The sequence below is a fragment of the Lolium rigidum genome, chromosome 7, assembly GCF_022539505.1.
Source record: "Lolium rigidum isolate FL_2022 chromosome 7, APGP_CSIRO_Lrig_0.1, whole genome shotgun sequence".
NCBI classification, from domain to species: domain Eukaryota; kingdom Viridiplantae; phylum Streptophyta; class Magnoliopsida; order Poales; family Poaceae; genus Lolium; species Lolium rigidum.
Window position 1 is genome coordinate 109,597,633 of NC_061514.1, and position 25,017 is coordinate 109,622,649.

The window sequence follows — 25,017 nt, forward strand, 5'->3', positions numbered from 1 at the left end:
CATCCGGAAAAATAGGATTTTTGGTAAAACTTCCTTCCACAGCTTGATCTTCCGAAATATCGCATCCCGACGGTGCTTTTTCCAGCAGAATCCTGGCTTCGGTGCTCGATCTCCAAATAATCATGAAACATGCAAAATAGATGAAATAACATAAGTATTGTGTCCCAATATGAAATATATCAATGAATAACAGCAAATTATGATATAAAATAGTGATGCAAATTGGACGTATCACCGGTCCCTGGCCTGGTCCAAACCGGACCGGCCGTCCCAGGTCCGGTCGACCGGCCCCTAGGCCGGCCGTGTCCGAATCTGTCTCGACCAGATCCTGATCTGGGTCGGTTATTCTTGTAGTTTTTCGATCGGAGGTCGTTCTGAACCCCTATATAAGTGTCAGGACGCCCCCATAATAGTTTTAGACCACGTTTAAGATAAACCCTAGTTCATAGTTGATTGCTTTGCAACTCTATTGAATCCCTACACCATATTGCTTTGATTTGGTGTAAACTCTGAAAGTCTTGTGTGATCTGCTGTTCCATTGGGAATTAGAAGGTTGCAACTTACCGCTTCGTGGTCGGCGGCTACGTGCGCAAGTGTGTGGAGTTGCGAATATCTTGCAGGATTGAGAGTTGTTGCATTGGCGGCAGGGACCAATCGAGAGATCTCGTTGCGTCATACAAGTTATCATCCACTTCATGAAGTTATCTCCGCTGTGTTCACCCCGTGATCATCATCACCACCGTTGCTTACTGAGAAGATCGGGCCACCCCTTATCACCTAGAAGGATGGAACGATGGATTTCTGTCAGAATAACAGATAAGTGATATGTTGAATCATCATAGAGATTTATAAATCCACATATTAGTATCTCTTCATATCATCGATCATGCCTCAGCCTATGCATCACAGGACAAACCAAGTATCAAGCACATATCCGTTCTTATCAGTTTTAGGTAAATCTTTGCACACAAGCTCATAAGCCAGCCAACAAGTAAATCATATGATCTTCTTAGTTTAAGTATCTAGTGTCAGATATGTCTAAGAACTGTAATAACCATCCCAGCGTCACAAATAGAATCCAATGATCAGATCATATATGCACATGATCCAGTGAACATCAACGGCATCAAAAGCAATAGAAGCATACATACAAGCTCACAAGAAAGCTATCAAGCAAAGCACCAATCTGCAAGCAATATTACTTGCATCTTGCATATCTCACTAAAAGGGTAAGCAAGTGTTAACTAAATTTCGTCAGTTAACTGAACTATCAAAGTTTCATGAGTCATTCATTTATGCATGGATGAGTAAATCATCCAAATCAAGGGCATCACAAATATATAGCAGCAAGTGGAGCCACATTAGCTTAAGCCAACAACACTACAATCCTTATCAGAGCATTTCTTCAAAGCTTAGAGTTGAATTCAACTGATATTACAAGTTCAGTTCGTCGGAATTAACTAACATTAGTTCACACCCATGCCAGGATATTTAACCATCCCAATTGAGGCACTTTAGGAAGCACAATACCCATACCAATCACTAGGAGCACTAGATTATGTAGCAGTAGATCCACAAGCACATGAATCACCACTCATATGCAGTAATCAGTACCGATAGGCGCCATATACAGTATAATAAGCAACAGATTTACCAACCAAGAATTACCACTTCATAGTCATGGACAGTATAGAGAAGAGAGAGAGAGAGGAGATTAGCTCACAATGACCGTTGTGGTAGTAGGAGACTCCGGAGTTGCAGCTCCTGCTGCCACCCCGCCAGCGCCAGGGAGGGCAACTATTGGACCCATGTGAGGGAGCAGAGGGCATCTAGACGGTGGGGGCTGATGAGGAAGACTTCGACGGAGCCACGCTGGCAAACGGTAGAGCTAGGAGCGGCCGGCGATGGCCAGACATACATGAGGCAGAGCTAGGGTTTCGGAGTCGGGGGCAATCGCGAGGGACCACGAAGATCAAATCGACAGGGGGAGGTGGTAGAGCACGTCGAGGCTAATAATAACCCCAACTCGCCGGCGCTAGAGAGGGCCGACAGCGGCCAGGGAGCGTAAAAGCCAGGGGACGCGAGCGCGTCCGTGCGCGTCCATGCTCGGACGAGAGGAGAGAGTGAGAGGGTTGGGTCGGGTTTGACCCGAGCCAGACCAACCGCGTGGGACACTTGAGCCAAGCCGATTTGGTTCGGTTGAAATAGTTGGGCCAGCCTAGCCTAACAAAATTGATCCAGCCATTTAGCCATTAGGATATCTATTCCTTCTAATAAATTTCTAAAAATAATATTTTTTAAACTCATAAGTAAATAAATAAACAACATAAAACTATATATTACCTCTCAAAATATTAAAAAAAATAAACTCTATCCATTAAAAATATAATCTTAAATACTTAATAAAAATAAAAAATTAGTTAATTAATATTTATTATTTAAGTATTTTCTTTTATCCTAAATTGCAAGAAAAATCAATAGTTAATAAAATTTCTAAAGTAAATTACAATAATTCAGAAAAATAAATAAAACCCTAAAAAGTGATTTTCTTTTGTAATATTAACATTAACATTATTATTGGTATTTAAAACCCTAAATTACATTTACCCAATTAACATTTCCTTTAAATGATAAAAAAGAAAAATATTAAAAGTCAATATTATCTTGTACTTAAGAGTTATTTGTTAAGTTCAACATTACTTAACAAATGATTTCTCAACAATGGTTGGACAAATAGAAAAACCTAGTTCAATTATGAGTAAAACCCTAACTCCATAATTTTATGTGAAACACTAAATTGCTTTCACTCTAAAACCCTAGGGGCTTATGAAATGTAATCATATGAACTTAACCTTACTTATAGATCCGTACTAATCAAATGAATGCATTCTCATATTCTACTAGAATTATATAAGTACCAAATACAAGTTAAGTTGTTCATTTCATGTCTTCATAAAACCTAATTGATCACCATTCATACAACATCATTGTGATCTACCTTAATAGTAACCATCTGTACTAATTTACCTTACATGCTCATACTCAACTAAACCCTACAAGTGATAGATTATTATGAACTATCTTGGTTTAGGAACCAACTATTTCTTACTCAATGAATCCAATAGTAAACCCTCGAAACGAAAATCCTTAATTGAAGTACTTCTTGTTCATTAATAAGCATGTTCTTCAAAAGGTACTCTTTTGAAGTATATAACAAGTAATCATTAACCATGTCCTATAGTACTAAAACTAACAATTGTTCTTTACATGTTAACATTATGCCAACTAATATTCCTTGTGTGCTAAGATGATATTATGCTTTATTATACAACTTGTATATGATACCAAGTTAACCAAACCCTAACAATAACCTTGTTTGTTTCAATCCACTCTAAAAGTGCAACACACCCTAAAGAAATCATCACAACTCACTAATCCTAAATCATCGGAGTTAGGTCACACTTAATAAGATTGCATCACATCCTTATGCATTATACCATCTTTGCCAGTACTTTAAACCTTGTCCTTACCGGACGATGATGTTATTTCAAAATTTGGAGTTATACTGTATCAAATATATTGTGTGCATAATCTTGCAGTCAAGAAAGGAAAGTTCACTCTTGCTCATGCCACTTGATTATTTTGATCAAATTATGTGCAAAGTACTATAATTATCACTCCTACATTGAAAAGCAAAAGATTACTTTTACAATTATGAATATGACTATGTGGTGGGTGATGCGCGTAGATGACACGTCCGTTGGGAACCTCAAGAGGAAGGTGTGATGCGGACAGCAGCAAGTTTTCCCTCAGTAAGAAACCAAGGTTTATCGAACCAGTAGGAGTCAAGAAGCACGTTGAAGGTTGATGGCGGCGGAGTGTAGTGCGGCGCAACACCAGGGATTCCGGCGCCAACGTGGAACCTGCACAACACAATCACAGAACTTTGCCCCAACGTAACAGTGAGGTTGTCAATCTCACCGGCTTGTTGTAAACAAAGAATTAGATGTATTGTGTGGAAGATGATGATTGTGTGTGAAGAACAGTAAAGAACAATTGCAGCAGATTGTATTTCAGATGTAAAGAATAGGACCGGGGTCCACAGTTCACTAGTGGTGTCTCTCTCATAAGATAGCAGATGTTGGGTGAACAAATTACAGTTGGGCAATTGACAAATAAAGAAGGCATAACAATGCACATACATATATCATGATGAGTACTATGAGATTTAATCGAGCATTACGACAAAGTACATAGACCGCGATCCAGACATGCATCTATGCCTAAAAAGTCCACCTTCGAAGTTATCATCCGAACCCCTTCCAGTATTAAGTTGTAAACAACGAGACAATTGCATTAAGTATGGTGCGTAATGTAATCAACACAAATATCCTTAGACAAAGCATCGATGTTTTATCCCTAGTGGCAACAGCACATCCACAACCTTAGAACTTTATGTCACTGTCCCGGATTTAATGGAGGCATGAACCCACTATCGAGCATAAATACCCCCTCTTGGAGTCACAAGAATCAACTTGGCCGAGCCTCTACTAGCAACGGAGAGCATGCAAGAACATAAATAACATATATGATAGATTGATAATCAACTTGACATAGTATTCAATATTCATCGGATCCCAACAAACACAACATGAAGGATTACAAATAGATGATCTTGATCATGATAGGCAGCTCACAAGATCTAACATGATAGCACAATGAGGAGAAGACAACCATCTAGCTACTGCTATGGACCCATAGTCCAGGTGTGGACTACTCACACATCGATCCGGAGGCGATCATGGCGATGAAGAGTCCTCCGGGAGATGATTCCCCTCTCCGGCAGGGTGCCGGAGGCGATCTCCTGAATCCCCCGAGATGGGATTGGCGGCGGCGGCGTCTCCGGAAGGTTTTCCGTATCGTGGCTCTCGCATGCGGGGGTTTCGCGACGAAGGCTTTAAGTAGGCGGAAGGGCAGGTCAAGGGGCGTCACGAGGGGCCCACACAACAGGGCCGCGCGGCCAGGGCTTGGGCCGCGCCGCCCTGGTGTGTCGCCACCTCGTGGCCCCACTTCGTTTCCTCTCCGGTCTTCTGGAAGCTTCGTTCAAAAATAGGACCCTGGGCGTTGATTTCGTTCAATTCCGAGAATATTTCCTTACTAGAATTTCTGAAACCAAAAACAACAGAAAACAGCAACTGGCTCTTCGGCATCTCGTCAATAGGTTAGTGCCGGAAAATGCATAATAATGACATATAATGTGTATAAAACATGTGAGTATCATCATAAAAGTAGCATGGAACATAAGAAATTATAGATACGTTTGAGACGTATCAGTGGGCACTGGAACCATGGTTTAAGATGATGGTGGAGGTTCCATTGCAACTGGGAATGTATTCACTTAGGATTAACAACAAATGTCGTCTAGTGATTCTAGCGTCGTATATTACGTTTTAACCATCAAATCTTTAATGGGATGGAGAAGTTAGATGTACCTTTTTCCTTCCGCATATCAACGGACTTGATAGAGCCTGGCTATGTGTTTGTGAACACACCGTAGTTTGGGATGGACTTAATCTTCCCGTCCACCTGGATCAAGGGCGCTCTACCGTCTAAGATGGATTGTCCATAGCATATCGTGGGTAAAGCCGTATGAACGGAAGATATCTACCGGGGATATGTGAGTGCGACAAAAGGGTGGGTATGCAGGTTCGCGGAGAAGGACAGTGATTGGCTTGGATCTTACACCTGGCGTCACACCAAGGAAGTGTGGGCGAGCATGCAACTCGGCTGGCAACGAGGATAAATTCTCTTATGGGTAAAGTAACACACCTATATAGAGTGTACTGAATTGTGACATGTCACTCCCCGTTTCGGGAAGAAACTACGAATGCGGCAGGAAAGGAACTCCATGAACATCTGGTCAACCTGTGAAGACTGACGGACATACCTTTTCAGAATAAAAACAACCTTTTGAAGAAATGATTATGAAAACTTGCATTTGCCTACGAATTTCTGGTCTGTGGCTGTAGCTAGTGCATGATACACCTATTTCTATTATTGAACTTGCTGAGTACGCTCGTACTCATATGTTCCCTCTTGAGCCCCCTGCTTAGATTTAAAGTCACCGAAGGAAAACTATCGTGGAGCTCGAAGACAAAAGAGTCAACTACAACAAGATGGAGAACCCAATAATTAAAGTCAATGGAGTTAACTTCTATATGAACTAGGATGGAAACCTAGACTACTAGACTAGTAATAGAAGGGAACCATTTCCCTAATCCTAGCACCTAAGTAGCTAGAGTTCTATCAGATTTCTTTAGTGAGTCAAGTACCTCTAGAGTTAGAGTTAGCCATAAGTTAGTATACGAGTTGTTATTTCGGAGCTTTATTTGCAGATTTACCTCACTGTAAAGTAGGAGGCTGTGTTGATCTTCTGTAAAGAGTTTATGTGTAATTCTATAGATATGCCTTGGACCCGCATATGTTTCTATTGTACCACTCTGAGGTATGTAATACTAGTGGAACGGTGTTTCATTGGTGTTATGTGAACGACTTGCATACTACAACATGCAGTGGTATGCTGGATTACCGCACATGTCGACCCGGGGACATCGTGCTGCATTAGACCAAGATCCACTGCATCTCATCGACAAAGTTGAGGAATAACGATAAATCCACCACCTCCTGTCCAACATCCTTGTTTCAGAGCATCCAACTCCCCCCAACCCCCAACATCCCCATGGATAACGACAAACGTCGGCGACATGCCGATGCTGGCCCTCCAGTGCCCCAGAGTTTTCCTGCGACGTTGGCCCTCCAGCGTCGCCCATTGAACTTCTCGTTCTGGGCGACCAACGTTGCTTCGACCGACATGAGGAGGTGACCAGCCTCCTCCCGTTGACGCCCGCTCGCATGAGATCTTGGTGATGCGCTCCAGGATGGCCGTGTTAGCTTCCTCGAGGGCTCGGGCAGCACCCCTATACTGTTGCTTCGTATGGAACGAGGCGAGAATCGCCGCATGCTTAGTATCCGCTGGCTCCATCCATTCGTCCACTGCACCTCCTCATCTGCCACCTTGCGCTCCGCCCCCGCGATATCCTCCTTGTCAACTCGTCGTACCTCAGAGCCGTCGTCCGAAGGAGAGAAGGGCTCAGGCTGCGACATAGGTTCGGCCACAGCCGGAGGTGTGAGTTCGGATGGTGGCATGTGGCCGTTGTGGTCCAACATCGATTACGTGGTGATGAGGCGGCACAACATTGTAGCTAGGAGGCGGAGAGGCAAGTGTGAGGCTCGTCGTGCGGTGGTTGGGCATAGCTGGAGACGACCCGAGAAACACAGGTGGAAAGATAGGGTGAAAGGGCGGGAAGGAATGGTGGGCATTAATACCGGGAAGGCACGGCGGCGACGCGCGAAGAAGGCGCAACGTCGAAAAGACGCATCGCCTACCTCTCCCTCAGGACCGCCGCCACCGTCAACAAAAGCTAACCGTTTGTGGTTGTGCCTATAACAGATGTGGCCTGCCAAGAGAAGCCGGACATTGCTATTTAGCCGTGCCAGAGGAAAATCAGTTTTGGGCGCATGGGCACGATTTTATGTCGAGTGCACCTATAGCCGCCCTTTGAGGCGGCCTGTCTGGGATGCTCTTGGAGATGGCATGTGCTTCCGTGTCCCCCCCTCTCTAAACTTTGGTTCATGTAGATGGCCAGGATGTACCGATACCTCTTCGTAGGTTAATTTAAAAAAATCCATATAACCCCCAGATGTTTTATATTTTGGACACATCACCCTCTTCGTAGGGGAACTCGAAGTAGCGGTCGTCCTGCGAAGACGAGGAGGGCGCAGGCGACGACGAGCGTGGGGCCGTTGCTGCTCCACCACGGCGGCCCCTGCCCCAGCCCCGGGGGCGCCCAGGCCTGCGGCCGCGACCGCCTCGCCGGCCACCAGGACCCGCCATGGACTTCCTCGCGGGCCTGGCTACGTCGCAGGAAGAGCTAGGCGGCGCTACGGTGGAGCTTGTGATGGCTAGGGTTTGTTTGGAGGAGTGGATGAGGAAGAAAAACGCGCGCGCCCTCTTTATATGGGCCGGAGGCAGGCGATGGCCGCGGGATGTGTGGCGTCGCCATTAACGTAGTTGGCGGATGTAGGCGGCGGCCGAGGCATCACCATTAACGTGGTGTAAACTACCGAAGCGACGCAGTGGCGCCAGTCGCTGGCGCGCCTGAGAAGACGCATCGACGCAGGGTCGCTGCTAGGCCGGCCCGACGAAACGTCCGCCAGACGCGAGCGGATACTTTGCGCGTCCGCGTAGCGTCCGTAGAGACGCATCCGAGGCACATATTTGGGTCAGGTTTGCATCACCGCGGATGGCCCGATCACTTTGCGTCGCCCCGCTAGAGGTGCCCTCAGCTGTTCCCCATGGCGTGGACACCCGCTGCTACAGGTACTAACTTGGAGGATGACTGGCCAGCGACCAACTTGGAGCATGATTTATGATTACACAGCGACACCGCGAATAGCTCCAGCGGCAGTGCCAGGAAAGCCTAGTTGCACGGCGGCGACGTTGGTCACGTTGCCGCTGGCCCGCTCTTAAGTCTTTGTCGTGGGCGCGACTAGCAGGGATCGACACACATGGGTGCATGGCGCCGGCGGCAGCTAGTCCGCACTGCATGGCAGCCGCGACCGCGACAAAGGTGTGCACTTCTTTAGCGACGGAAGGTTGCCAATGGACCTGTTCGGCACCTTTAGCTGGACGAAGACGCTGTTGCTCAAGCGCAGGGTTAAGTATGCCGGTTTTAATTTGAGGGGTGTTATGTCCAAAATATGAAAAATCTGGGGTTATCTAGACTTCTTTCGCTAACTTACCCGTTCAACAAAGGGGGGGACACCGAAGCACTCCCCCTTGGAGATACTTGAACAGCGGCCGCCGTTCCGGCCCGGAAAGGTCATCACTCATCACCGTTGGGCGTGCTTGGCACCCGCGGCCGCCGGCGCGTGCTCGCAACAGACTCGCAACAGCGCGCGCGACCATGACCCTCTGTCATGCAGGTTCACCAGTGTAGATGAGATCAGCGTCATCGTTACAACTTACAATTGCCCAGCGTCATTTTTGCGGTCCATCATATTTCCCACAGCGACAGGACCTTGACACATCAACCACAGACGAGGTTTCCTCGCTGCTTGTGTACTTTGTATGTGAAGTACCACAATCATATGCAACAAGTCACGAACCCGTTCGCAACTATGAGCTTTTGTATACGAGGAAATACAACATCCAGTTTCACCGTATGATCTCTTTTCTACAAAAGTCCATGTAGACCAGTACAGAATATACAACTGTTTTGCAAAATTTCGACAAAACATTCACCGTAAAGGCAAACAGAGTATTTATATATAGTTTCTACTGGAGTAACCAGTTCTGAAACATGATCAAGATAACAACTTAGTAATCACATATATATCATATATATTTGTCCCTGGATATTACTTCGCAACGAAGAAAACCATGGAACACACTGCATACTACGGTGAAATCCAAATCTTCTGGCATGGAGGATTAATTCAGCCGATCAGCACATGCCAGCACAGTACTGCTGCAGGCTTATACTTCACTTTCCAAGCTTGACTAGTCCATGACATGGTGAATCACACAGCCTTCTGTTTTCCAAAGTAATATACCGAGTATATGTTGATAATTCAAGGTGAAACCTGATCACCCATTGGCTCAATGCATACCATTGGCTTAGTGGTGCGTTGGTTGTTCCGGTACACATACTTCTTCGCCCAGTACAGGTAGTTGAAGAAGCCAAGCAATCCGACTACAGCCACAACCCAGTAGAACCAGTCAAGATGGCTGCTGTTCAAGGTTGTACCCTCTAGCCAGCCTCGCTGGTGACCATGCCTTGTTGCCCTGTTTACAGCATCCACCAGGAATGTGGCCATCAGTGACGCAAGCCCTAGATCACACCAGAACAATGCCGTGCCAATTGACTTCATTCCCCGTGGCGCTTCACTGTTGAAGAACTCAAGGAGCCCAGTGAATGATGTTACATCTGACATGCCGAGCAGTAAGAACTGGGGTGTAAGCCAGAAAATGGACATCTGCTCAACAGCTTCCTTTCTCTTTTTCTCAACAACCGCTGCGATGACACAGGAGAGTATCATGGCAGCGAAGCCTATACCTATGCGCTGCAAATGGGTGATGCCACCAATGTACCCTGTGCGCCTTCGCAATAACCGCACAATGAATTTATCATAGATGGCAAGAATTAGCATCTGGAATATTACGGGGATGGCGAAGAGCGTCGCTGGTTCAACATGGATCTTGCCCAGCCTCGTGTTTGTCATACCACCTTGCTGCACTGTGAATGTGAAGATGCTAATGTTTGATATATATCCAAACACTGAGCTGATGAAGATCGGAAGAAAACGGAGCACAATCTTAGTTTCCTCCACCTTCGTCGCACTGCAAACTGACCAGGCTCCACTTTTACCACGGTTGATGCAAGCTTTGTTGAGAAATCTGGCAAGATAAATGAAAGAGTTTATAATAGGGAACACTATCCGAAGCTCTAGTGTACTTTCTATGCTCACTTGATTAGTCCGAACAGAAGAAGAAAACTTTCTATTTCACCGAATCTTACTTCAGACTATTTGTTTGAGAGTATGCATCAATAGAAACTGTTCCCGCCTCGGGATTGATTTTCCGTGCTTCTTCCAGATTTTCAGGTGCTTCAAGCTTCATGTTCCTGAATGCAACCACAAGAACCTGGGAGAGATAAAATATTGAAGTCAACCAAATAGTTCTAGTACATTTGTTGAGAACTGGGATGAAATTTATGTTTTGAGCCACGAAGTAGCACAACCTGCAGTACTCGAGTTAGAGGACTTCCTTCTGGTACTTGGTTGCGGTAGAAGGGGAAACCAGCAGCAACTATGAGCAGTCCAAAAAGAATTAGGAGAGCGCACAACCCAAATCCAATATCCCACCCTTTATACTTCTGGAGCCACACTATGAGAATCAGCCCTACAAAGCCTCCAAAGGAGATCCCGAAGGTATACCAGTTAAAGAAGCTGGACTGTTGGCGAGATTCAGTGGGATCTTCATGGTCAAACTGGTCTGCTCCAAGGGAGGACAAGCAAGAACGTATACAACCATCACCAAATGCACTCATATACAAGCCTATGTACAATAAGGCAGCGTCCCGGCCATGGACCTCTTTGCAGTTGTTTACTTCTGCTTCAATATTGCACGGTGGTGGATGCAGGGAGGGTAAGTAGGCTTGTAGTGCGAGCAACCCGTATCCCTGCACAAATTCATGTTTGATTAGACTCTACAATAAAGTTACATATTTAGTTTCCTCCGGAATGTGCATAAAATGGCTGTTAGCTAGCGTACATTTCCATCACAAAGAGAGACAGAGAGAGAGAGAGACCAGTGTCATTTTATTAAGAACTAGTCCCTCCGTTCTCTTTTAATTGACTCAGATTTAGTACAACTTTGTACTAAATTTGAGTCAATTAAAAAAGAACGGAGGGAGTAAATTATAGTTTTACAAGAGAAACTTGTTTGACATCATGGACCTCCTTATAAAGGGATTTTAGAAGCTGAGAAAACTATTGTGAATAAACACATACTACCTCCAACCTAAAGCTTAAGCCTTTTTTTTGAAAAGTCAAACCAAGTAAAGTTTGAACAAACTTTTAGAACAATCTATCAACAAATATAATATTTTGTAGCTACCATACGAAAATATATTTCATTATCTATTTAATGATATTAATTTTGTATTTTGCATGTTATTGATTTTTTAAAAAAGCTTAGTCAAACTTGACATAGTTTGACTTTCTAAAAATAATATAAGACTTAAGCTTTGGGATGGAGCTGGTACATCCTAAGCTGTTAGGATTTTTGTTTACATGTAAAGATTATGAAGGACAATAACATAGCCTTAATAGGATAGGACACAGGGGATACCAATACTAGCATTTTACAGAAAAAGGTACCCTTCATACCAACATTAATAAGTGGGTTATATTTGTGAAGGATATGGTAAAGTAGGTATTATATGTTTGTCAGGAATCGAGCTGTATGAAAACATGGCAAGAAAATTTATATCATTCCTCAAAGAAAACATGACAAGTTATAAGGCAGTTCTAAGTCTCAGCATCGGATCAGTATGTTAGAGGCACATCCCTGTTTTAGCTACGTATATTTAGAGCCATTCTCACCTCACCACACCCCTTATCATTTGGCACAAACGATTTGCTATTATGGTGTCTATTAGATGACGGGCTAAATGGTTGGATGACATTTCATCATTTATTATTTTCAAGCAATTTTAGTGACTGACTGTGTTGACAAAATCGTGTATTTAAGGGTACTTTTAAGATTTACAGTTTCTTCTGCAACTGTATTTCAGAAAGGCAGGCAGAAATTCTTTAAAGTTGGTGAGACCACAACATAATAATTACCACAAACAAAATCAAATTTATGATACTACGGTTAGTCATCGTAAGCACTTAGTTTTGGTATTTAATGGTACATTATATTTTACGATACTGGGATCTTAAAATTTATAAAGACATGCAGGTATCATTGCTGTCTCTGTTGTTGGCAGTTTCTAGTTTTTAAAAGGAGAACATGTAAGTAACGAAAAAATAACTCCTTTGGATCATGAGAAAATTAGGAATCGTGTAGATAACTGAACAGAAGATTCATATTACCAGAAACATAAATGGACCAAACAGGAGCATAGTTCTAGAACGAGTAACATAGGAGTCTGAGATGAAAGCTCCGATCATTGCAAACCCGGATGTGGCACCGAAAAAATTAGCGGCTGTAGTTACGGAGCCTGAAACCCCCATATGCATTGTTCCATGGAGATAAGTAACCATATTCAGGACGTTTGGGACTATAACCACGTTTGTTATCACAGTCAGAACTGCAAGGCAAAACAACATACAAAAATGTTACAATGTTTAAAATTCCAGATGTTACATGAGATATTGCATCCGCACATATGTAACCATGTCTGCATATAAGGACTCGGTGTGTAGTGACTTAATTACCATACAAAAACCATGCTGCTCTGACTCCGCCGTGCACCTTCCTATTAATGGTGTTTCCCCTCCAATCTACAAAGACTCCAAGTGCCATGGCGCTTCTTCTTCTTCCTCCTCCTGCTTACTGCTTGTCTGCCTACCTGTGGCATGGCTCACACTACGAGGGGTATAAATTAGCAGGTGGATATTCATATTAAAAGGAGTGATAGCATCAGCTGGATCGATCAAAGATTTGTTCCTATTTTATGCTACTTGCTATTTCCTACTGACTCAAATTTTGATGTTACAAAATGCATTCACTAACATCAAATAGAAAAAGAGGCAAGTGAGACTACTAGTCCAAGTACCAAATACTAGCACATATTTCTATCAGTGTCTTATCATCCTGAGAGCAACATTCTGTGAGTTAGCTCATAATCCATTATTGTTTCCAGCGCAAGTCGTTTTTATGAGATAATTTACTTCCAAGTAGTTCACATTAATTGACTTATGAATTGGAAAGCTCATGTCGTAAACAAACATGATGACAACGTAAATAAAAACTCAGAAGTACAACAGACTTATTTACTCTAGCTCACCCACCCATTGTATTAGAAGTAGAATGCTGAAAAGCACCAAACCTACAAGGACAAACAAAACTGCAGGCAGAGGCCAAAGACAAAAACCTAGGCGGCTAACTTGACCAACCAGCAGAAGGCAAATCCAAAACTAACACAAGGTCAAAAGAGAAGAAAGAAAAACATGCTATGTTAAGCCATGCTAAACTGCAGTGGGGTTAAAGAATCTGGCAGCCGTGAATGTGGTGTCAGTCTTCTCGGAAATAAAATTGCTGACCAATCTGTGCTCAGTACAATTGTTTGTAAGACAAAATCCATAATTCCTCTGTTTGGAAATTTAGGGCTTAGTTTGACTGTCTAAGTTTAGACTTTGAGCATAAAGTACTGGTACACTGTTGAGTTAACAGTTACAAAATCACTAAAAATAGTTTTTTTTCTTCTTGAACATGCATCAAAATGTGTGTCATTTTGTACTAGATGGAGCACGTCCAAATGACGGGAAGCTACAGCAAACAGAACAAAATCAACAGGCAAAAGAAAACAAAAAAAAAAGCAAGAAACAAAAAACTAACTAACTAGCTAACTAAGAATCAAAAAATAATTCTGCATAAGATTGTGAGTTCAATTGTACCAGTTGTTTGTAACATACTAATGTCTGGCCAAAAGCTCGACCTTGGATAGTCAAATTACCCCCGTATTTCCTAACAAAGAGAAAAAAAATATGATAGTTCGACACGAGATGATGTAATTAGTACATTTGCTGGAATGGCAAACTAAGTTGATGAGACATTAAGTCCAAATCCAAACATCACCGCCATACTGAATAGAATGCCTAGCCCCTTTCCATCAGCTCTTGTAATCTTTCTCTCAGTGTTGTCCCCTAGACGGACCTAGCTCTCTACAAGCAAATATACTTTAATTTTATATAATATAGAAGCTTCTCCTGCTGTAAGTCCTAAAAGAAACTGCCATTTTTGCAAACCTTGTGTATGCTCGTTTTGGAGGGACCAGGCATGTAGATGCTCTTGTAACTCCATAAATGATCCAAGTCCAGACAATATCCAACAGAGGAGAGGAATTACTTCAAAAATATAGTTAATTGATCTACAGAGGCTCCAAGTGCAGAAAATGTCCAACATAAGAGGCGTAAGTGGGTTCTAATTTGCTCCCTTAAAAATCCCTCATTTAGTCATCGACTGACTAATCTCACAATAAGTTGAAACCACATACAGGGAAAAAGTAACAGTTTTCCACCAGAAGTTGAACAATACCTGATTTTGTTGAGTGTGAGATGGCCAGAGAATAATTCGAAAAGCAATATATCAAACCAAACATTCTTAAGACTTAACCCTTCCTGTAGTAGCACTGTAGCACATTCTATTCCATTGAATCTCAAATTCCCTACATGGGCTGCTACAGATGTCCTAGCACCAACGACATGGTCAAATTACAGAAGCTGACATGTTGAAGGTTTACCAAACTCCGACTGAACTACAGAAAAAGCTTAGTGTCATCTTCCATAAAGATGAATACCATATTTGAAACAGCAAGACGAGCTAGTGTGTGGATGAGCTAGTAGCTCAGTGACTAGAGCAATGTGGCGTCTTCTGGCCGGCCAGAGTTGCCCGGTGGTCTTGTTTTTTTTTAAGACTAGCTAGTGTAGTCCTCCGTGCAAATCGTATGAAGATGCTATTAGCATTCACTGCAAAAGAAAATAATACTTGTATAACATGTGCACTTATTTATCCGAGCTACACATATTGTTTTGGTGAACAGAGAGAGAGAGAGAGAGAGAGAGATCATAGACATCTGTGTAACATAGGGGGATTCATAATATCTGAAGACTAGTCTGCTACCTTGTGTTACCGTGCAGGTGACCAGAAAATCAAAAATAATACTTCGTCACTACTTTCTTCAAATACTTGAAATTTGAAACCCAGGCGTAGAGGTAAAGGTGCATCATGTAATAACAGGGTATGGTTCCTTTTTTTTCGATAAAGGATGCTTTATTACTTCAAGAAGCAATTACATCCAGCCTCTGCATAACTAGGATGCACACAGCCGTTTGTTGTCTCAAGAGTCCAGAGTTACAAAAATAAAAAGGCGAAATACATATCGGAACGATGAATCATATGACGCCTAAGATGTGGGAGGAGCTACTATCCGTAGACTATGCTGCCACCCATGTAGGGAAAAAGTATCCCTCGCCGTATCCTCCAACCGTGTACAGACCTCCGTAAATAGGTCTCGGTTCTCCACACGCTGAAGAGGTAACCACGAACGGAGAATACCTCGTGCATCTGTAGATGACCTGCAACAAAGAGCAATTTTTGTCATTAAAGATCTTGTCATTTCTACATAGCCAGAGCGCCCGGATAACTGCTAGCGCCCCCATCCTAAGAAGCATTTTAAACCTTGAGTTAATACCATGAAGCCAATTGCCAAAGACATTAGCGACACTAGTCGGCGGATACAAGGTAGACGCTACTTGGATGATCTGACCATATAGATCTCGCAAACAGGCACTGGAAGAATAAATGTTTGATGGTTTCATCATGATGACAAAAGACACATCGTGTACTTCCGTGCCAATTCCGCTTAACAAGATTGTCTTTGGTGAGGATAACCCCGCGACGAAGATACCATCCAAAAATTTTAATTTTTAATGGTATCTTCATCTTCCAAATTTTTTTATTATTATCAACTGGTAAATCGAAAGCGGGATCGCATTGTATAAAGATTTTACAGAAAAAGTACCATCTACATGGAGGTTCCATCGAAATTCATCCGGCTCCGGTGATAACTGAATATCTCCAAGCCGCTGAATTAGATTGTTCCATGCCACAAGCCTTTGTCCTAGTAAAACCCGTCCGAACGTCACATTCGGGGGTGAAGTAGCCATTACGGTTGCAATGGTATCACCTTGGCGACGTGCAATTCTATACAAAGCGGGATACTGTTCGCTTAGGGGAGCATTGTCGAGCCAAACATCTTCCCGAGAACCGTATCCGTGCTCCATTCTTAATGGAGAAAGTCCCATGTCGAAAGAAGATATTTTTTGTCGCCATGAGACCAGCCCGAAGTGTGAATCCCCGGGTTTCCAAACCACCTGAGATAATGTCTTCGAGCCGATGTACTTTCTCCGAAGTATAGTTTGCCAAATCCCATCCTCCGTAAGTAGCTTAAAAAGCCATTTACCCAGAAGAGCTGAATTCTTGACCTCCAGGTCATGAACTCCAAGCCCTCCTTGATCTTTGGGACTACAAACTATACTCCATTTAACCGGTCGATATTTCTTTTCTCGTTGTCCCCTTGCCAAAAGAATCTGGATCGATAATAATCGAGTTTATGCAGAATTCCTTTTGGTAGGATGAAGAATGATAGCATATACAGTACCATATTAGTTAGTACTGAATTAATGAGTACCAATCTTCCACCCAGGGACAACAATTTACCTTTCCAACTACTAAGGCGTTTTTGTAATCTTTCTTCCACTAATTTCCATTCCGCAATTGTCAGTCTCCGATAATGAATCGGAATACCCAAATAGCGAATCGGAAATTGGCCTTGCCCACAACCAAATAACTCTGTATACAGAGCTACATCATCTTGGGCATCACCGAAGCAGAACAATTCACTTTTATGGAAGTTAATTTTCAATCCTGATAATTGCTCAAAAACTGCTAAAATTAATTTCAGGTTTCGAGCTTTTTCAAGATCATGATCCATAAAAAGAATCGTGTCATCAGCGTATTGAAGGATAGATAAGCCACCATCAACCAGATGTGGAATCACACCTTCAATCTGACCATCAGACTTGGCTCTCTCTATGAGTACCGCCAGCATATCCGCTACGATGTTAAATAACATCGGAGATAGCGGATCTCCTTGGCGTAACCCTTTTCGTGTTTGGAAGTAGTGTCCGGTGTCATCATTAACCCGGATTGCAACACTACCTCCATACACGAAATCATGAATTAGAGCTCGCCACTCAGGCGAAAAGCCTTTCATCCTGAGTGTCTGTTGAAGGAAAGACCATTTAACTTTATCATACGCCTTCTCAAAATCAAGCTTTAAAATAACCCCATTTAATTTCTTAGAATGCATCTCATGTACCGTTTCATGCAAAACCGCTACTCCATCAAGGATATTACGTCCTTGCATAAAGGCTGTCTGCGATGGTAAAACAACATGATCCGCAACTGTATTAAGTCTAATGGTGGCCACTTTCGTGAAAATCTTGAAACTTACATTTAATAGGCAAATGGGTCTATATTGTTGGATCCTTTCTGCCTCATTAATTTTCGGTAACAAGATAACTTCACCAAAATTTAGACGAAATAATTCTAGTTGTCCAATGTGTAAATCACTGAACAAATCTAGAAGGTCCGATTTAATAGTATCCCAGAAGGTTTGATAAAACTCTGCTGGAAACCCATCTGGACCCGGTGCTTTGTTGCATTCCATTTGGAAAACTGCCTTCTTAACCTCTTCCTCAGTATAAGGTGCGGTTAGCAAGCCGTTTTCTTCCAAAGAAACTTGGGGTATATCATCCGTTAAGTCCTCGTTAAGAGAAAAAGTACTTTCCTCCGGAGGACCAAACAGACCCTTGTAATAATTAGTGATGTAAGACTTGAGTTGCTCATGGCCTTCAATCAACCCTTCATCTTGAATAAGAGAATGAATACGTTTTTTCCGGTGTCTCCCATTAGCTAAGCCATGGAAGTACCGCGTATTCGAGTCTCCTTCCAAGATGAATTGAGCTTTGGATCGTTGATACCATTTGAGCTCCTCTTCGCGAAGAAGACCCGCCATCTGTTCATTCGATTGATTTTTAAGCTCAATCTCATGTGTAGCCAGGGGTCTAACCTCCGCAACAGCCTCAAGCTCATCAATCACATTTGATAAGCGAGACTTTTCTTTTTTAAGAATACCAGCCGTATGGGCAGCCCAACCAGAGAGATGTTTGCGCATAGAACGCATTTTATTATTCCATCTCAAAATGGGCGTACTCCCCCCGACCGGTCTATCCCAAACCCTTTTAACCATATCATGAAATCCCTGTCGATATAACCAGCCAAGTTCAAATTTGAACGGCCGTTTACAAACGGGTGTGGGATTCCCGGTGGTTAAAAGGATGGGAGCGTGGTCAGATAGTTTTTCAATACGTTCTAGTGCGCGGACTGACACCAGAGGGTATTTATTTTCCCATTCGGTATCCATCAACACGCGATCTAGTTTCTCGTAAGTGGGCTCCGGCAAGCTGTTTGCCCAAGTAAACTGTCGACCGATCATAAACACCTCTCTTAAATCAAGGCTATCAATGACAGCGTTGAACAAGAAAGGCCAATGACCATCAAAGCGGCCTTTACTTTTCTCATGAGGAAACCTCAACAAATTAAAATCACCTCCGATTAAAATCGGGTAAGGATTATCTTTTGTAAGGTTTACCAACTCACGTAAAAAGTCAGCCTTAAACTCTTCCTCGGGCGGCACCATACACAGCGACCGGACTCCACATGAAACCATCCGCTTTGTTCCGAATATCGAGCTTAATGTGGTACTCTCCATCGAACTAGCTAAAACGGTCATGGTGTCTATGCGGACGCCAAGTAAAATGCCCCCGACCTACCACGGGGCGGGCGAGAAAACCACCGAAAGTTAATCCCGCCTGACAAACGGTCGAGAAAACTTTGAGAGAAATTTCGCCTACCCGTCTCTGATATAGCAAGAAAATCTAAATCATAATCTCTACAACCATCAGCAATGTGGGAATGCTTAGCCAAGTCACGAAGACCTCTGCTATTCCGGAACATGCCAATCATCGAGAAACTATTTTAGATTTATAGTTCTTGCCATACCTACGAGATTTCTTTCCAGCCGATGATCGAGAACCACGTTCGGATGCTTGTAAATCAGAACTAAGCTCCGCGTGTTCTAAATCAACTTCTGAAATGTTGCCAATTATAGCCGAGAGAATTTGACCATCTAGGATGTCATCATCATCATCATCGTCTATAATTGCCGTTTCAGGCCCAGTGGGGACATTCGGAACAACCGTTAAACGGTCAAGCTCCGTTTGTCTCAACACATTAGCCGAAACAGAAATCTCATCAGACCGAGAACCCAAGGAAACCCCTAGGCTACTCAAATTAGAAGAAATACGAGTATCTGAAAAAGAAACAAAAGACTTAGACGGTTGTTTAATACCTGCCGTGTCGAGGTTCATCTCCGCCTTGCGTCGCATGGCTCTCTGCATGACGTCCTCATCCGTCGCCCCCGCCCCATCCTCCGAAAGAGCAAACCTCCCACTTCTCCTCACCGTCGGCTGAACGACTGGAGGAGGGACCATGGGTGAAGGCTGCTGCAAGGAGGCTGGCGAAGAAGAGGGCGAGCGCGGCGGAGAACTAGCATGTGAAGAAGGAGCCACCGATACAGGGGTAGCGGGTGAAGAAACCCCCTGTATCTCTCCCGCCTTGGCCGGCGGCGTGGAGGTAGACGGCGGAGCAGACGGTGGCGACGAGGAAGCCGGCGGAGCCGCAGACTCGGAAGACCTAACCGCCATAGAATGCGTGGTCCTCGGAGTCCGCTGCTCAAGGTCCCGCATCTCCTCCACCACTGCGGCACTCGGACGCGGCAGAGGCGAAGAAGATATGGGCAGCACCTCCACCCGCCCCCCCTGCGTGGCGGCCTCCGAGACCGCCTGTCCCGGCGAAGACAACATCGTGGCGCCCTGCTGCACCGGCAGCGTGGGCCCCCCAACAGGCTGCAGCGGCGGAGCCGTGGTCGGCCGCTGCTCGGCCCGGTGGGTCAGCGGCGTCGACCGCTCCTCGGTCGAACCCGGCGCGCGAGGAGACCCCACGGTCCGCTGCGCATGCAGCGAAGACGCAGCGGGCTGCTGCACTACTGACGTCGGCGGCACCACTGAAACCGTCTGAGGCGATGTAGAAGACGGAGTCAGTGGCTGCTGCACCCGCGGCGAAACGGAGACCGGACGAGTGCGACCCTGCATAAAGATCCGAACTCTGGAGGGTGAGGGCTCCCGTGGAGCCACAGGGGGAGAGGCGACCAGATGTGGCGACTCGACTCTAGCACGAGCCACAATCTGCCGTCCTCTATCCGACAGGGTATGGTTCCTACAATACACACAGATATAAATGTAGAGAAGTTACCTAAATCTCATGCTATCGACAAATTAAACTTGTGAACTGCCATAAAGACTAATAGTCCACCAATGTTTCAGGCCTAAGCCCCAAAGTTGCTCACGCTCATTGAGCGACATTTGGAAACGAAGTGAAAGGGAATGGACACAAAGATTAAGAAATACATTAGACGTATCATTGCGAACTATATACGACCAATAAAATCGGCCAACCTTCCAAACGGTTAAGTACTAAAAGGGTCACTGCTGTTGTCCCTACTAAGAAAAGAAAAGGACAAATAGCTGCCGTCCTTGCTAAACGTCGGCAATTCATGTCTAGTTTAAGGAGGAATCGTAATCTGCGTGAAGTAAGATCTCATAAAGAATACCTCTGCACTCATCTGGGCGCTTGCGCGTATCTCCACCTCGGCCTGATGGAGAAACGTCGGACGCGTGCCTGAGTGGCGGGGTCCCAACGGGCGCCGAGGGCCCGAGGCTGGCGGTGAGCCATCTGGCCATGGTCGAGCACTGGTGGAAAAAGGGGCTTTGGTCGCGGTTGGCAACTGCCATTAGTCGCGGTGGCGCAACCGCGACCAAAGTAGCGCGACTAAAGGCCCCCCCTTTAGTCGCGGTTCCTTACGAACCGCGACTAAAGGCCCGTCCACGTGGGCCGCAGGCGGGCGCCGGGGCGGAGGACCTTTAGTCGCGGTTCTTCCGGCCAACCGCGACTAAAGGCCTCCGCAGGGTTTAGGGTTTAGCCCCCTCCCCCTAAATCTGGTTTCTTTTTAATTTGTATTATTTTATTTCTTTTGGGTTTTAATTTTGAAGGAGTTTCACATATTCTACGGTACTCGTATACATACATGCATATGAATGTACAATTTCAAACAAATTTGAAATTAGAACCAAAAAGAATTCAAGAGGAATATACAATATATATTCAATATCGGATGACCATATACAATATATATTCAATATAGGATGACCATATACAATTTTGAACAAGTTAGTTACAAATTCTGGTGCATATAAAGTTCTACGTCATCGTAATAGTGTTCTCCTCTAGGATCGATGACTTCCCTCGCCAACCATCCAGCTAGTTCCTCTTGAAGTGGTCGGAAGCGAGCTTCAAAAGGAAGCGTCTTCCGGAGGTTATTCCTCAGGATGTTGTTCTCACACTTCTGGTCCCGCTCATTGCAGTATCTCCGGATCCTCTCACAAACATAGTATCCACATAGATTGGTCCCCGGTGGCTGAGTATCCCCAGTCGTCCGCACTTGCCATTTTAAAATGTAGCTCTTTTTTGAATTCACCGACCTTGGTATCTACGAACCGTCTCCAAACCCTACGAGGCAAAGAAAATTAAATAAACAAGAGAGTTATTAATTAGTTACTTGATATTAGGAAATGATGAACGAAATAGGCCGATCGATATAGAGCGCAAATGAATGAAAATAATTACTTTTGCATCATTTTTCTCATGTCGCCCCAAAGCGCCGGATCCATATTCGGAGAGTCGTGGACGAGAGCGAGGAGGTCTGAACTTTAATTACCATAAGAATTCAGTGGAACCTGCGGACACGATACATGCACAGTCATGCATAATTCATCGATTAGCCACATACCATGCATGGAGTAAACAAAAGAGAATGTGCTCAAGACAGAAACACTCACCCAAAATGGTAAGGAAATAGAATATCACTTTTCTGTTGTTGTTTTCTAATAAACCGCCACAGGTCATCCTCCACGTCGGCGGGGTGGTGTTCTAACACATATGAATTAACGATGTGTGGGTCAATGAACCCAACATCATGGATGTTCCTTATTCGCATTTCCCGCTTCTTCATTCTGCATAATATATAGCGTACACAACAAGATAGTTAGGACAATATATATATATATATATAGTGCAGGCAATGAACGAGATGGGGTAGAAATTAATAAATCACTTACGAACGTAGCAACCGATGATAGATTTGTCGAGGTCGCGCAGATTGAACAATCTGGAACAATTCACTCGAGAGGAATTTGTACCCAGTAACGTTTGAAGTGATGCTCATATCTAACTTCCGCATAGATATAGTCTTTGGCGTTTTTATGTTTTATGTAACCCTTGTACCAATTTAGCAGACCTTTCATTTGTCGAGGTAGATCCTCTTCCTGCGCAGGCTCGATGAGAGGGCCATTCTTCACATATGTAAATACTACGTCCTTCATTGGCGCCTCATCAAGGCCTAACGAGTGCACGAAGAGTGATACCTAAGTCGGCCGCTTGTTCTCCGGCACTCGTTACGGTCAATCCATGTGCTTGCCGCAGCTGCTATGATATCGGGGGCATCCGGACCGGCGGCTTGCACTATGAGCGGGGCGATCGATTGTTTACTTTGTTCCCCGAGCTGGGCAACTTCTTTCCCCCTTTCTAATTTTGTCTCGGCCTCGTCCTCCAAGGCTTTCTTCTCCGCCCCCTCTTGGTTCCTCTTGAACGCGAGTGCTTGCCTACGAAGTTCACGTAAATAGTCGTCAGGCAGATTCTTCGCGGCTTGGGACGGTGTGTTCAAAAATGACTTAGCCCACTGCTTTTGCTTGTCAGAATATACTGGCTTGGGCTCGCCCTCTCTTTTCTTCTTGCACTCCTCCTTCCATTTCTCATGCTGAGCAGCCACGGCCGCTGCATTTTCCTCGACACTAAGTTCCCAAGGCCTCGGGATGAGAGGCTTCAGTGATGGCTCTGGTATCTTTGTGGTTCTAGGTACATAAGGGTCCGGGTTAATAACCCAGGACTGCTTCTGCTTCTTCGCCGGAGGTGGATTGGGGGGCGGTACCGGTGTCTGATCACCCGCCGGACGAGGACTGGGGGGCGGCGTCGGCTGACGTGAATGAGGTGTATTAGGTGAAGCACCACCGCCACCGTCACCGCCACCGCCACCGTCACCGCCACCGCCACCGTCACCGCCACCGCCACCACCACCACCGTACGGGGGTGGACTTGTTGGCGCCTCGCCTGGAAACTTGATAAATTTCTTCCGCCATAGAATGAGCTGGCGCTTGACATCTCCAAGTCTTTTCACCCCTTCGGGTGTAGCAATGTCAATGTCCGGGTCCTCAAACCCTTGGACTATCTCCTCCACCGTGACACGAGCATAGCCATCTTGAATGGGTTTGTTGTGGTGGAGTGCTCCAGTGGTAAAGCACTGCCGATGGCTACCTTCATGGACATGTTCCCGATAGGATAATACAGATGACATGCTTTCATCTCCTTTATATCGTCCACGGGGTAGCGAGGAGGCTCCGGTGCAGTAATTTCGACCACCAGAGGCTCCGGTGCAGTAATTTCTATCGTCGGTGCACCATCCGGTGAGGCCTCCGTGGAAGCCACGCTGCTTCTTCTCCGCTGCTGGCTTCCGAGATCCATTGGATGATCTTCATGCTGCGCCCGAGCTGCCTCTCTTTCGGCTACTAGTACACTCACGGTTTTCTTCATCACATCCATTTCCGTTACCAACTGCGCCACAACATCTTTTTCCCGATCCATCTTTCTCTTACGGCTTCGTAACCGTACGGGTCATCGTTCCGGGGAACCCTATTTTCCACGGAATGTGCCCCATGCCTCGTACACGTCCTCCGTGTTCAGGATTCCCGAGGGCTTTTGTCAGGGCGTCGTTCTCTCTGTTGAACTTGATCCTCCCCTCTTGAGCATCCCTCATTGCCTCAATAAGCTTTTTGGTGGGTGTAATTATTTTGCCCTGGTAAACACACTCCCCTGTCTCCGGGTTCAGCGATCCCCCATGCCCGTACCACCAGCTTTTGGCCCTTGGGTCCCATCCCTCCGTACCTGGACGGATTCCTCGCGCCCTGAGCTCGTTCTTCGTCTTCTCCCACCTAGGCTGCCAAAAGCGATACCCTCCTGGCCCCATTTTATGATTGTACTCCTTCTTGGCCGCATTTTCCTTATTTTTTTCGATAGTTCAAGGAACTGCTCCGATTTCTTTTGCTTCACAAATTCTGGCCAATCATGTTGCAGTTTCTCATATTGTCCTTTGAAATCCGGAGTCTTGCCCTGGTTGACAAAGTCATGGGCTAGATTTTGCTTGTATTTCCGGAATGCGTTGGCCATCCTAGAAAGAGCGAACTGTTTGACTAGCTTGCGCCTCTTCTTGTTTTCCGCAATCTTGTTACCCTCCTCATCGTATTTGCGGTATTCCGGAGGTAGAACGAAATGTTCCATAAGCTTTTTGAAGCAATCTTTTTTTGTTCTCT

At 44.8% G+C, this 25,017-nt stretch overlaps 1 protein-coding gene across 7 annotated transcripts; it reads right to left on the minus strand.

The window, feature by feature from the left end:
- Positions 1-9,346: 9,346 nt before the first annotated feature.
- On the minus strand, positions 9,347-21,263 carry LOC124669704 (protein NRT1/ PTR FAMILY 4.4-like). Of its 7 annotated transcripts, none has more exons than XM_047206267.1 (7): positions 14,602-14,846; positions 14,440-14,517; positions 13,069-14,320; positions 12,724-12,941; positions 10,863-11,303; positions 10,641-10,765; positions 9,347-10,519 (listed from the first exon to the last, which is right to left on the minus strand). In XM_047206267.1, the coding sequence occupies exons 3-7, from the start codon at positions 13,154-13,156 to the stop codon at positions 9,694-9,696; spliced, it is 1,698 nt and encodes a 565-aa protein (XP_047062223.1). In that variant the 5' UTR covers positions 13,157-14,320; positions 14,440-14,517; positions 14,602-14,846; the 3' UTR covers positions 9,347-9,693. The 7 variants fall into 7 exon arrangements, with proteins under 7 accessions (XP_047062223.1, XP_047062225.1, XP_047062226.1 ...); XM_047206269.1 differs by having other exon boundaries at positions 13,069-13,219; positions 14,251-14,320; positions 14,440-14,846; XM_047206270.1 differs by lacking the exons at positions 14,440-14,517; positions 14,602-14,846 and adding an exon at positions 21,150-21,263 and having other exon boundaries at positions 13,069-13,219.
- Positions 21,264-25,017: the final 3,754 nt, after the last annotated feature.

What these genes read in the sequence shown, in the direction of transcription:
- LOC124669704 (XM_047206270.1), bottom strand. Translation starts at nt 13,156, where the DNA reads ATGGCACTTGGAGTCTTTGTAGATTGGAGGGGAAACACCATTAATAGG. An exon ending in AGCAGCATGGTTTTTGTATG is followed by an intron (nt 12,942 to 13,068) that starts GTAATTAAGTCA and finishes TTTGCCTTGCAG; the next exon opens with TTCTGACTGTGATAACAAAC. An exon ending in CTCTAACTCGAGTACTGCAG is followed by an intron (nt 10,766 to 10,862) that starts GTTGTGCTACTT and finishes TATCTCTCCCAG; the next exon opens with GTTCTTGTGGTTGCATTCAG.